Here is a 13,418-nt window from a genome sequence, read left to right on the forward strand (position 1 = left end):
TTGTTTATATTCACATATAAAGCACAAGTCCTAAGGTGCGGGGGGCAGGAAATACTGAAGCAAATTATGATTGCAGTGGTACTGCTTTCAAAAGAAGTGGCTAATAGGAAACAGTTAAAAGCCCTGTCTCTGTTTTTTAAGGTCTATGTCTGGGGCTACAATGGCAATGGCCAGCTTGGACTGGGCAGCAGTGGCAACCAGCCGACCCCCTGCCGAATAGCAGCTTTGCAAGGCATTCGTGTGCAGCGGGTATGTGTGTGGGGCTCCCTGTCAGACTCTCTAAGGAACAACTGGAAATATGCCAAGGCATTTCTGCATTCATAAGAGACAATCCTTTACCTCTTTGCTTAAAGTGCCATTTATCAGAATAAAAGCATGGATCTTAAAATGGACCTCTGTCAGTAGGGGAGAAACTGTGACCCTGTGGAGTTCAGTGGGAATTTTGCCACTGACTTCAGTGAGATCAGGATTTTACTTAAGGGGGACTAGAGCATTAGAAGTGTTTGGTCTTTTTTTCCTGGTGAAACTTAATTAAAAAAAAAAAAAAAATTACTTTAGTAATTTTAGTAAATAAGAAAGTTTTCTTAGGCTACCTTATTCTTCATTAACCCTTGTCTTCTTTTCTGGGCACATGCTGCAGTTTAGCATTTTGTCTTTCTGGCAGACTGGATATCACTTTTAGATTTGCACTCCAGACACAGTGACTAACCAGTGTTTGGAGTCTGAACAAATTGTCTCCAACTGCCTTTGGTCAACAGTTAGTATGATTCCATGGTGGGTTTACCAAATCGTTACCAAAATAACTGGGCAGCCATCAGTGTAACTAGCAAACTGGTAACTTCTTTTGAATGATAATAATTTTTTAAAGTAACTGCAGAGCTGATACTGAATTTTTAAATTCATTTATCCAGAATAAGGTCACTGTCAGAGAAGTGACACATTCTGCTAGAAAACAGTGGTTTTGTAAAGTAGTAAAAATTTACAAGTGTGTTGAACTTTGTATCCTATCTATTACATTTACTCAGGAAAGATGTGGATTTTTTAGATATTTTAAAATACTCTTAATTTAATTACATAGTTTTACATTCAGTTCCTAGGATGCAGACATCAGCTTGGCGGGTAACAATTGCTGTTGTAGAATTATGTAATGAAGTAAATATTATTTTCCCCTGTATTTATTCTCCTCTTTAGAGAGTATGAGTGCTCCAGTAAGTTTGGCTTAGATCATATTTCCATCCACTTCATTTGCTTGATATCAATTAATGCGAAGTTGTAGACCTCCAGTCAGTAGATAAAGATTGATTTCATTTAAAACACAATGCATGCCTCATGGATGGCAGTGAACTACATGTACCTATGGTAAATCTGCTTTACAGGTTATCTAAAGGTAAATGAGCTAGACTTGAACAACCTACACTGGTTATGGATATCCATCTAGCTATAACAGGTTACATTAACTTATGCAAAGCAAGACTGTTGCTAATTTTGCCGGTGTGTATGTGGGGCAAATGCTCCATATATGGATTGTGAAGTGGATATTTAAGCAGCTTTTCATGGGGTACCTGAGAAGGCAGTTCAGCAGGACTGAGTGGGTTTCCACGGGAGGGTAAGAACTGACAAGAGTTCTGTGCTGACATCAAGATGGAGAGTTTCCTCTCTTCCCTCACCAGCTGCTCCTGTTACTTACCTTGTATGGGCAGTAGTGGTCGTCAGGCTCAGCTGTGGAGAGTTTCCTTCCATTGGTATTTTATATCAACAGAGGGTCCAGCAAGCACTAGAGCTGACACAGACAGAGGGCAGGTTTTTGTGGCTGGGAACTGGGAGGAGAGGAGCAGATAGGGAGACCTCACCTGTGTTTACAGTGTTAGACTGTTAACCTGAGAGCAGCTGCCTGTAAGGCAAGGTCAGTGTAAGACTTGATCTGCATTTTTCTGCACACTGTTCAGATTTGTCATATAGCTTTCCTTTTTTATCAATTTCTAGCTATTCTTTTGCTATACTGTTGAGATTAGCTGGCAGGGTTCCTCACTGATATATTTGTTTCCACCAAGTCAGCTCATCTACTTTGCTTCTCTTTTTAATAAATTTACTTGTATTTGTATTTTTCATCATTTTTACACTGGTATGGAATCAATAACATTAACAACTGTCTGTATTACCTTACTGTTACATAAAAATGACATTTTTCTATTTATTCTTCCTTGTAGGTTGCCTGTGGCTATGCACATACATTAGTGCTAACAGATGAAGGTCAGATTTATGCCTGGGGAGCCAATTCGTATGGCCAGTTAGGTACTGGTAATAAAAGTAACCAGTCTTACCCTACAACAGTTATTGTGGATAAGGACAGGTAATACTTACAGTCTAGAAGTCAGACATTAGTTAACATACTCTCAGAAGAGCTGCAGATAAATTATGGCATTTTTATGAAATAGCTTATAACTTTTTGCAGTGTTTCTTCTGCTGAATGTGAACAGATTGAAAATTTGTCTGAGATACAAAATCAGTGCATTAAAGTTTGATTTTCACTGTCAGTGTTTGAATCTGCCCCATAATGATCCTTGTGAAAGAGAAACTGAATGTTCTGGGCTCAAATGTTCTGATTTCTGCTTCTGCTCACACTGTACTTTATAGGCTTTAATTTCAGTTTCTCTTCAGTAGTGCAGCTTCATTGTTTGAAGTCAATGATAGAAGCTTTATTGTCTCTGAATAGGAATTGTATTTTAATATGTTATTTTTTACAAGAAATATACACACAAAATATGAAGAGTGGACATCTAGAATTTGTGTTATTTCTGCTATTAAATCTGGCTCATAACCCAGGAGAGAGAGAAAGGCAGGAGTTCTTCTTTACTATTGTGGCCTGAAAATTTAGCTTAGATTTTTACAAGTTAAATATTTTCCTCTAAGACCTTTATGGGTAATGGGGCAGTTATTTTATTGCTGATATAAAGCCATGTCTGTATGTGGCCAGAAATTTGAATCTGTTCCATACTGCTGAGATCTTGATTTTGGCCTCGTTTTGTGATTAATAAGAAAAGAATGACCCTCTTGGATTTTCATCTGTGTACTTTATTGTGAGGAAGAGGCAACTCCTCTCTGGTGGTGAGACAAGGTCTGTTTTTGAATGTTGCTGTTTCTTTATGTGTATTTATGCATTTGCTTAAAATGTAACTGATTTATTTTTTTTTCCCTCAGAGGCTTTGGCTGCAGTTAAAATGTTACCACATTTTAATACGACTTTTAATGTTGTGTGCTGCCTTTCCCTTTTGTTGGCCAGAACATGCATTCCTGATGTCAGGGAGAATATTACCTCACTGGAGCCTGCAAGATTTGTACATACAGCTTTAAACAAGTTGTTTCCCAGCTAGTTTCCCCAGGCAGCTGGGAAAACAAGTAAACAAGTAGTAGTTTAGACTGCAAAACAGTGGATTGTGTAATGTTGTGCACAGTGGGAGTTTTGGAATTCTAAATCAACTCCAGGATTAGTGAGATAGGCTAACATAGCTAAAATACATTTAGAAACAGTTTTGAGTGCATCTGGGTTCTAATTTTGAATTTTCAATATTAAAGTCTGTTAAATGTAACAGTTGTATGAGTAATGATGTGTCAGTATTTTAATTAAAAGTATTATGTTTCGATTGTTGTTTTATAACTGTTCCCAAGAAGCAAGCATGAAAGTTTTTCATTAACTTACTTTCAGTTATAAGCCAAAATGCAAATTTTTATTTTATTATTTTTTAAGCACTTCCTCATTTGTTTCTTCATCTTCTCCAAGTGCTCCTTCTCTACAGCTCAATGCAGCCACTCACTCACCTCACTGCCCAGCACCACCGAGGATGTTCGGAGTCTTGAAACTCATCGTAGCTTTGGTTGAGGGTGCTGGTGGAGTCAGTAAGAGCATGTGCTGCAGCACGTACACTGCTCTGCTGCAGCAGTGTCTCCTCACTCCCAAGATGCTTTCTCACTGGGAAGCTTTCTGAAAGCACACTATGTGAAGCGACGTTCATTGTCCTTTTGGCTTTGCTTATGTTTGGAAAACATGCTCAGAATGGGAAGTGCATGCATGCTTACAAATACAATTTGCACCAGAGTAAAACAGGAGGCAGTGAGCTGCTTCACTGCATTTTGTTCTTAGGGGAGTGATTTGCCTTTTGTCTTTGTTTGCTTGTAAATTCAGAGTTGTGGAGATTGCAGCCTGCCACTCTGCTCACACCTCAGCTGCCAAGACCCAGAGCGGCCAGGTGTACATGTGGGGCCAGTGCCGTGGGCAGTCAGTGATCCTGCCCCACCTCACTCACTTTGCCTGCACTGACGATGTGTTTGCTTGCTTTGCTACCCCTGCTGTCATGTGGCGTCTTCTGTCAGTAGGTGAGCTTCAGTCTTTTATTTTTTTTTTCCTTTGACATCTAAATTGAATCATTAGTGCATAAAGCATGTATCCGAAACCTAAGCTTAGTTTCTTGCAGAAATTTATACTGGGAAGCGTAATCATAATCATACATCTGTGTAAGTGGTAATAAGGGATTGTAAAAATTGCTAAGGCAATTGTCTGTTTTATTGATGTGGTTTATTTCTGTGGGGAAATCCCTTGGGTTTGGGAGGTGTTTTTTTGTGTGACTACTCAATCTTGCTGCACAATGGCCATGGGTGGAGAAGCTGATTTTGAATTTGGAGACTCAAGGGAGCCATGCAGAATGTTTAGGAACCCTGAAGTTTTCTTTGATGCCCTTAAGTAGACTGCTAAGAATCGAGAGAGTTAAATTCCCATGTTCAGAATTGGCCACAGGTCCTCAAAGTCTCATCACAAGAGATCATGACTTGGGCTTCTGAAGAGACAGGTTGCTGAATCTCAAATATTTGATTAACATTAAGGCCTGTTTTCCTGGCCTTGACTACAAAGTGTGAAGTATATAGCATTGTCTAATGGAGAGCTCATTCTTCAGCTACAGATTCAGTTTCATACTGATTGCTAATAAAGTTACTGGCTTTGCTGTCCTAATCAAAGATGAGACTCTTGGGGTTGTCTGTAGGTGTCATGTGGGAGCTAAAGCTAAAACCTAGAATGCAGCAACTTGTTAACTTGTAATTTGGAACTGTACTGAGTCCATCATGCTTCTATTCCACTTCAGTACTGCCTTTGTAATTGCATTTGTGTTGCTGCATGCTGTTGTCTGACAATTGTAGAACACTCTTTGCTCCCTAGATGCCTCCTGGATGCCAAGGTAAGGAAATTATGTCTATAGTTCTCATATTTCAACTGCTTTACCAAAATTCATGTTTTAGAACACAGTCCAAAGACCCCCATTTGAGGATTTGAGGCAGTTTTGTTTTCTAGGGTGGCTTGTTGAAAACTAAAATATATGCTTAATTACCATGGAAATTCTTAATGTTCCTAATATTTGCCTACTACTAATTAGGTGTAAATTGTGTTACTGCAGTAAAATCCCAGGTGGGTTTGGTTCATTTTGGTTCACAAGGGCATGTAATGGTTGGACAAGGGGTGATGGTTTTAAGCTAGAAAAGAGTAGATTTAAGTTGGACATTAGGAAAAAGTTCTTTCATATGAGGGTGGTGGATCACTGGAACAGGTTGCCTGGAGAGGTTGTGGGGGCCCCATCCCTGGAGACATTCAAGGTGAGGCTTGATGGGGCTCTGAGCAACCTGTTCTAGTGTGAGAAGTCCCTGCTTGCTGTAGGGGGGTTGGACTAGGTGACCTTTAGAGGTCCCTTCCAACCCAAGACATTCTATGATTCTATGATTTTACAGTATTATTATTTCAGAAGGATTTTTTATTATTTTTACATTTAATATCTCACCCTCTAATTATTTTACCTGTAATCCAACACACTTTGATAATTATTACCCTAATTATTGAGTATACCTGAAAATAAGTGTCAACTTCTCAACAAAATGAAAGCAATTGTGCTAAACAGAGTCTAGCAGTATCAAACTGTGTGTGTTGAGGTTTTTTTAGAGCTTGTGGGGAAGATCTTTACATTTCCAGCAGAATACTCTTCTTATTTCTAGCTTGGTAGGTTACAGGGCTTAGCGTTAATGTAATTTTCTGTAGAGAACAACTTACTTATTACTAACCCACAAAATTTGTGTAAACCAGTAATGTGTATATATTTGGTAAGAAGACAAAATATTTTCTGGGTTAAGAATGAGCCTTGAGGGGTTTAATTATTTCGTAGTATTAAAGGAGATAGTTCTCTGAGGCTACCAAATATGATGGAGGTTTGGAAACAGTACAGGAGGTAAAAGATTGTACACAGACAATGGATGACTTTTCAAGGCTGTCTGGTAACATTATAATGTAGGTGCACACGTGATGTACCTACATAGGGGGGGTATATACCAAGAGGAACATGCAGACACTCACCTAGAGTGCTTTTAATGCCATAGACCTGGGGAAAACACCTTTTTAATAGACTAGTAGCTGTTGGTATTTACCTTTAGGGATATTGTACTGGGTAGTTTTACTGCAACCAGTATGTTGGTTACAGCTTTATTTCTCCTGTAAGACAATGCCTCCTCATGGGACTATTTTAGAAAATATTACTGTGATTTTTATTGACCTTTTGAGTATCTCATAATAACCAACACTTTTCAATTAGAATAATTTACTGATAGCATTTGGTATCAGATTCAGCATTAAACTTCTGGGAATGTGTTAATTTATTTTTTTTCTCTGGCCTTATATAGATGAGTTAGAAGAGTGGGATCTATTTTTTTTTTAATAGAGTATTTGTTTGGAGTAGCAAACTAGTAAGGACTGAAGAAAGCTGCCCTTTATTTGGTGACACCAGGCTGTTTGGTGAGGTTGACACGCTGGAGGGAAGGGAGGGCATCCAAAAGGACCTTGATAGTCTTGAGAGATGGGCCCGTGCCAACCTCATGAAGTTCAAGAAGGCCAATTGCAGGGTCCTGCGCCTGGGTCAGGGCATCCCAAGCACAAGTACAGGCTGGGGGGAGAATGGATTGAGAACAGTCTGGAGGAGAAGGCCTCGGGGTGAAGCAGGCCAAAAGTGATATTTTTTCAGTCCTTGTGACAACATGCACAGGCCCAGAGGAGTTGTAGGTGCCCACTCCCTAGAAGTGTTCAAGGTCAGGTTGGATGGGGCTTTGAGCAGCCTGATCTAGTGACAGGGAGGTTGGACCTTTACAGTCTGCTCCAACCATTCTATGATTTGCTTTTCTGGGGGTTCATACTGAGCTTATATTTTGCTGGGTTTTTTTACTAGCCTTAAAGATACATAATATTTTTAAGGAGTGTTAGTTGCTGACAGGTACCCAGAATGTTAACTTGAGATATTTATATTACCACTTACTATGAATTCTCCTTTTTATTCTAGAGCCTGATGACCACCTAACAGTAGCCCAATCACTGAAGAAGGAATTTGACAACCCTGAAACTGCAGACCTGAAGTTTCTAGTGGATGGAAAATACATTCATGTTCATAAAGTTCTTCTCAAAATTAGGTAAGGCAGAAACTGTAAAGCTAAACTGTGTAGTGTAGTCCACTGTGCTGAGTAGTTAGTGCTCAGAATTCTTGACTTATTTTAAGAAACTCCCTCTTCCCCTCAGCCTTGGGATCCGCATGCTCTTCTTCACTGTTACTATCTTTTCTTCATTTCCTTGCTGCTTGATATTACCAAAGATGCTGCTTCCTACCAGCCTTCTCATCACTTCCCTCCATCTGACATGTATCCTCCCTCCTGCTGCCTATATAGCCATGACCCTCATTTTTAATAAGCTTTTTCTGCTGAGGAAAAGGCTCATTTCTTTCTGCTGCCTTCCTAGTAGTTTGAATCAGTTTTTCCTCCTTAACATGCTGGGCTTCCTCCACTGGGATGATTTGTGTTCATTTTTCCTTTCCTTCTTTCCTTCCACAGGACCCTTCAGTTGTTTCAGCAACTTCTGTAGATGCTCTTCAGATTATGTTTATTTCCTTTTTGGTCAGTTTTTTTATCCTACTTGTTCTAAACCATCTTATCAGTGAATTTGAATTTTAAGATGGCTTCTGTTTTTGTTTTTACAGCTTTTTGCAAGTTAACACCATTTTAAAGTGACTTACAGACCTACAATCACCCTGTTATTAACAGGCAGAGATTTGTTTGTTATTGCTGACACAAGTTTTCCTAGGATATTCTAGAGTCACTGCTTAAGATCTCTTCTGTCTTGGTAATGGCTTTTGCTCCATCCTCCTCATTGTTACAATAGTCTTTTCTCTTTGCTGTTTTCTTTCTCAAGATGCTTGGCTGTATTATCCTGCTTATTCCCACCTTCATCTTCCTACTTTTCCTCCTGAGTCCTGATAATGATTTATTGTATATTACTGCAAAAATCAAATTTCCTTGCTAATTCTTGCCTGCCCTTTTTTTTTTGTCTTTTCTGCTCTCCTCTTACTATTTCAATTACCTGTATTACCTTTTTCTTCTCTTTACTGATTTCATTACTTGGACATTACACTTGTGCCTACAATATACCCTGTTTGTTTGGAATGCCACATGTCCTGCATTAGATACCTCTTCAGATCTTTTCTATCCCCAAAATGTTTCTGAGGTTCCTTTTCCTGATAATCAGACTATATGTAACTTTGGATTATTTCTTTTTTCTTGCTCTACTTTTTTCAGGTTATATGGCATTCTGGGAAGGAAATAGGTCTAATTCTAAAATGGATTTAAATGTATTATCAAAATAATATGCAGGAATAATAAAGCATCAGGCACAATCTGTAGAATGAATATTTTCCTTATAGTCTCATGATGCAACTGGATCAGAGGATAGTGTATCTGACGTGGTATTTTGCAGCATTCAGCCTGTTCCAGAGCATTGCCATGAATGCAGTGCTGGTAAAAGTGCCTTCTCATTATCCAGTAATTTCTTTGCCACTTATGCAAACTTTTCTCCATCTTGTTGTGTGCCTACTACTGAACTAGATCATATTCGTGGTGGTTATGAGCTTGTAGTGGAGGTGAATTGGCTCTGTGAGAAGCTGGCCAGGAACACACCTCCTGCAGAAACAGATACCTATGGGTATGTGGGTGGGGTTCATCTGCTCTGCATGTAACGAGCCAGAATTAGCTGTCTGATCTGTCTCTACTGAGAGCTGGAGAGAAGAGAGGCATTCCAAAGTACTCTGGAGACTGAAGGATGAGCACCAACTTATTTTTACTTACTTATTTTTAGGGGAGCAATGTGCACCAGCTTCTCTCTGACTTTTTACTACTGTGTGGTAACCCTGGGGCAACAGATCATTCCCAAGGTCTCTTCCACAGCTGGCTGGGTTGCATGGTCCCTGCCACTTAACATGAGGCCCTGGGAGACAAAGCAATGGGGTTTGGTCTGGCTCTTCCAATGCCAGAATGTGGGACAAGATGGGGCAGAAATTAGATAATGGCTTTTCAATTCTTTATGAATTTGATAGGATCTTTATTTATTTTACCTTAAAAAATAAATTACTAAAGAAAAAAATTTTTAGATAACCATTACAATCAAATGTAAAAAAGGCAAATTAAGTGATAAAATAAATAATTATCTTTCAGTAAAAAGCATCATTAAAAGGAAACCAACCTACCTTTTTCACAAAAGTTTAAGTAAACAAAAAAGCAAATTCTGATGTGATTTAGAAAGTAAGTAGTGTAGTATAGAAGAGTCCGATGAACTTGTGGCTGTTCTAGGAAGTTACCTGTGGTGTTGAGGTTCATTTCCATCAGCAAAAATTTTGAAAGCAATTCAAATGTTACAGGATGTTTTTTCGGGAGTAGTAAGTTACAGTGAGTTGTAAGTTACTGTCAACTGTAAGTTGTCTGTCAAAGGCAGGGCTTTTTCCTGGTTTGTATCTGGCCCATGAAAAAAGTATTCAGATTTATTAGAAAATGATGATGACAGATCTGAGTGAGAGTGTCTTCACTTTAAATCCTGTAGTCCTTGAGTAGAATGATTAAATCTAATGCTAAATTGTGTGTGGACTCTTGACACTGGTATAAATGTTATCTGAAATATGCATAAATTCCCCCCTCACTAGATCATGTAGGAGAAAGCAGGTTGAAATGTCAGAATTGTCTGACTTAATTGTAAAGTCTTATCATGAGCCAGATAATAAAATACATAGTTAATGTGTAACATATTTAAGAAAATGACATCAAATCTACATGGACCATCCCTTAAAGATATTGTAGGTAGAAATGGAGCCTGCTGTAAAATATTAATAACAGAAATAAAGGAAAATTCTGAATGATATATGGAAGGCTTATAAGCCTTATGGGGCTTAAAGAAATTAGCATATTCAAACCAAGAGATCAAGTTGCTAGAGTTTATGGTTGTGTGTTTAATCTGTTGTGACTGATGAAGTGTTTTTTTTTACCATCTTCTTGCTGCAGTTTATCTTTCTAGCTTAACTCTTCACAGTGTGCAATCTTTGTCCATGTTTTGTAGGTGTGAACATTTTCGTTCTGTACTGAATAATGACGATGAAGTTATAGAAATGAGTGAATTTTCTTATCCCGTTTACCGAGCCTTCCTGGAATACCTGTATACAGACAACATAAGGCTCCCCCCTGAAGATGCAATAGGTATTTGGCATCAATGGAAATAACTCCAGGTTACTGTTTCTGAAAAGTTCAATGTGTGTGTCGTAACAGGGTGAGGAAAGCAGAGCTCGTTAATTTTAGTTTTATTAGCACTTGAGTTTGGCAGGTGTCAGGAAGAGAGGATGGAGCAGCAGGAAACATGCCCAAGGAGAATGAGTGGTGTGGATGCAGTAAGATGAAAAATACTCAAAAAGAACAAATTGTTTCTAATATCAGGAACTTTTTTCTCTTAAAAAGGCACTAATGGCATCATAAAGCTTTAAGTGGCTGTGGCCGTTTAATCATGAATGAGAAGGGAACTGTTTCTTACATGAATTTGAGGATGTAAGTCACTAATTGATGCTTAGGATGAGATACAGTACAGTGAACAAGAAGACAGGACACTTGCATAGTAATAAAAGGGTCCCTTCTTGATATGTCTTTTGAGGACCTTTAAAAAAGTATGCATCACATCGGGGAAAAAAAAAGCAACAACAACAAGTCTTTGATTAATTCAGCCTAAAACAATAGAGTAATGGATTAATTTGAAAATAAATTAATATGTTTTGCACCAGGAGAGTTAAAACTGTGTGAATTTTCACAGGACTGCTAGATTTGGCAACGCTCTATGGGGAAAACAGGTTGAAAAAGCTTTGCCAGCAGACGATCAAGCAGGGCATCTGTGAGGAGAATGCCATTGCTCTTCTTTCTGCTGCTGTCAAATATGAAGCCCAGGTAAGGAGAACTTCTCTTCAGGCAAACTGGTGTTTTCTAAGACATGAAACAGTTTAATATAAACATAACTGCATTTAACTGATGAGACATGATTACTGCTGTTTCCTTTTCTGGCTTCACAGACATTTGTTTTCCCCCTTTTAAACTACAAAAAATGCAGCTACTGGTGTTGTCTTCCTGGCTGTTTGGCTTGCACCTGTGAGTCAGGATTCTGCTTCCTGGCCTGCCATCTGGCATGGCATGGCATGCAAACTTCTCACTGCCATTTGCTTCTCCTTTTGCATTTCCTGTTCCCAAGTTCTCCACCAGGTCATTCCATCTGCCCGTACAGTCATTCAGGTACCTCCTTTTACAGGCAGTGGGAGGATTTACCTGTAAAGTCCCTCCCTATTTACACTTGTGCTTATCTAAAAAAAATTCACTTTTGCCATGTTGTTTACAGTGAATAGTGCTGACACACAACAAATTACCTTTTGTTGTTCCTCTCCCCATATCCTGTCATCTGGTCTGCCCTTGGCTCTGGAATGTTTCACCAGCACTCAACCTGTTATCAGCAGTCCTGCAAGCACTTTTTTTATAAACAGACAAATACTTTCAGAGATGTTTTTCTTAGCTTCTTTGTGCTGATTGTGGAAATAATGATGTGGTAGTTTTTATTATTCAAGAAGTCTGTATATGTATTTTAGACTTAGTAGCCATTGTTGTAACTGGGCACCTTAGTTGAGAAGTCCTCTTCTTTCTGTTCAAGATTTCTTCTGTTTTGCAAGAATAAAATGAGTATAGCCAAACAGATGACTACCTATTAGAAGGGCCCAAAATATGTAGCTGGTGACAGTGTTTTTTAAAACCACTTGTTTTTTTTCTTTTCCCTGGCTGTGAATTGTAGGATGAAGTTCTAAAGGAGGAGAAGCTAGAAGTGTAATGAAATGGATTGATAAACAGTTGCAGGTATAGGAAGCAAGCAGAAAGAAGGGACTGCAACAAAAACTGAGTTTAAAATGTTGCAGTAGTCTGAGATGTATGGAGGCAGCCTATTAGATGAGATGGATTTGTGTATGACTCGCAAAGAGGAGGCTGGAAGTCAGTGAGTTTTGTAAACAGAAAGAGGGGATAACACCAGATGAGTAGATAACAAGATGATCAGCTGCCAGTTACCAGGCAGCTGTAGCCAAGCTATCAGTAGTGGAAGGCATAAACAGCTGAGACAAAGATGAATTGTACTTCAGTGTAAAGCCCAGCATGTCAGGGAAGGCTGGACTGGAAGGGAGGACCCCAGTGATTGGATTCTGCTGACAGCAGAAGTTTTCATCAGAAGTTTACTCTGGAGTTTCTCCTCTTGCAAGGTTTTCAACAGTTTTGGACATCTTCAAAGCAGAAGTACCTTTAGTTGACCTCTGTCTGGTAAAATAGTTCAAGAGTAGTTAAAGACACATTTAGGTGTGTTGTGAAGTAGTAAAACTAGCCTGGACAAAGTACCAGATTTTATAATGTCTGAAACACGTGAAAAGGGATTGGGTAGATGACTAATTATATGTTATCTTCCTCTTCCTTCTGTGATTCAGTGCTTTGTTCTGTGTACCTAGAGTCTTCTTTCCAAATGTGCAATATTTTAATGCAACCCTCAGATGTTGAATTGGTTCACCTGCCCGGGGTGCAGCATGTGCCAAACTCAGGAGTGCATCATTGCCCTCCTCCCTGCATCCACAGCTCAGAGAGGGATATAGTAGAACTGCTTCAGAGAAGTGCAGTGAAGACATGGGATAGCCTCTAAGGAGATGTGAAGTAGGCCAGGATCTTTCAGCATACTACATTAACATCATAAAAATTGGTTTGAGACCCATGGGCAATGTATCAGCATTTCAGTAGAAAACTGTCTGAAGGAGCTGGACATTCTTTGGTAATTAAATGTGAACACTGCAAGTGAAAGATTATAGCCATTAACATATGAAATTAACTGATTTGGATACTGTGTGCATCTGTTAGGATTAAAAATGCTGGAAAATATTTTGTCCTATCCTCAGAAAACAGAAAGAGACATTGCTACAAGTTATTTGAAAGCATATTTCTAATATACACTGTAGCAAATTTTAGATTAATCATCTTCT

At 38.9% G+C, this 13,418-nt stretch overlaps 1 protein-coding gene across 8 annotated transcripts in view; it reads left to right on the plus strand.

The window, feature by feature from the left end:
- The window catches only part of LOC127391801 (RCC1 and BTB domain-containing protein 2), a 31,934-nt gene that overhangs the window by 13,013 nt on the left and 5,503 nt on the right, over positions 1-13,418 (plus strand). For 7 of the 8 annotated variants that reach the window (XM_051634958.1, XM_051634949.1, XM_051634975.1 and 4 more), the window contains 6 exons: positions 142-249; positions 2,208-2,350; positions 4,181-4,371; positions 7,359-7,485; positions 10,445-10,581; positions 11,183-11,313. In XM_051634958.1, the coding sequence (XP_051490918.1) occupies positions 142-249; positions 2,208-2,350; positions 4,181-4,371; positions 7,359-7,485; positions 10,445-10,581; positions 11,183-11,313 (837 nt within the window). The remainder of the gene's footprint in view (positions 1-141; positions 250-2,207; positions 2,351-4,180; positions 4,372-7,358; positions 7,486-10,444; positions 10,582-11,182; positions 11,314-13,418) is intronic. The other variant, XM_051634980.1, reaches the window with a different exon arrangement.

Source organism: Apus apus, chromosome 1 (genome assembly GCF_020740795.1).
Source record: "Apus apus isolate bApuApu2 chromosome 1, bApuApu2.pri.cur, whole genome shotgun sequence".
In the NCBI taxonomy this organism is placed as follows: Eukaryota; Metazoa; Chordata; class Aves; order Apodiformes; family Apodidae; genus Apus; species Apus apus.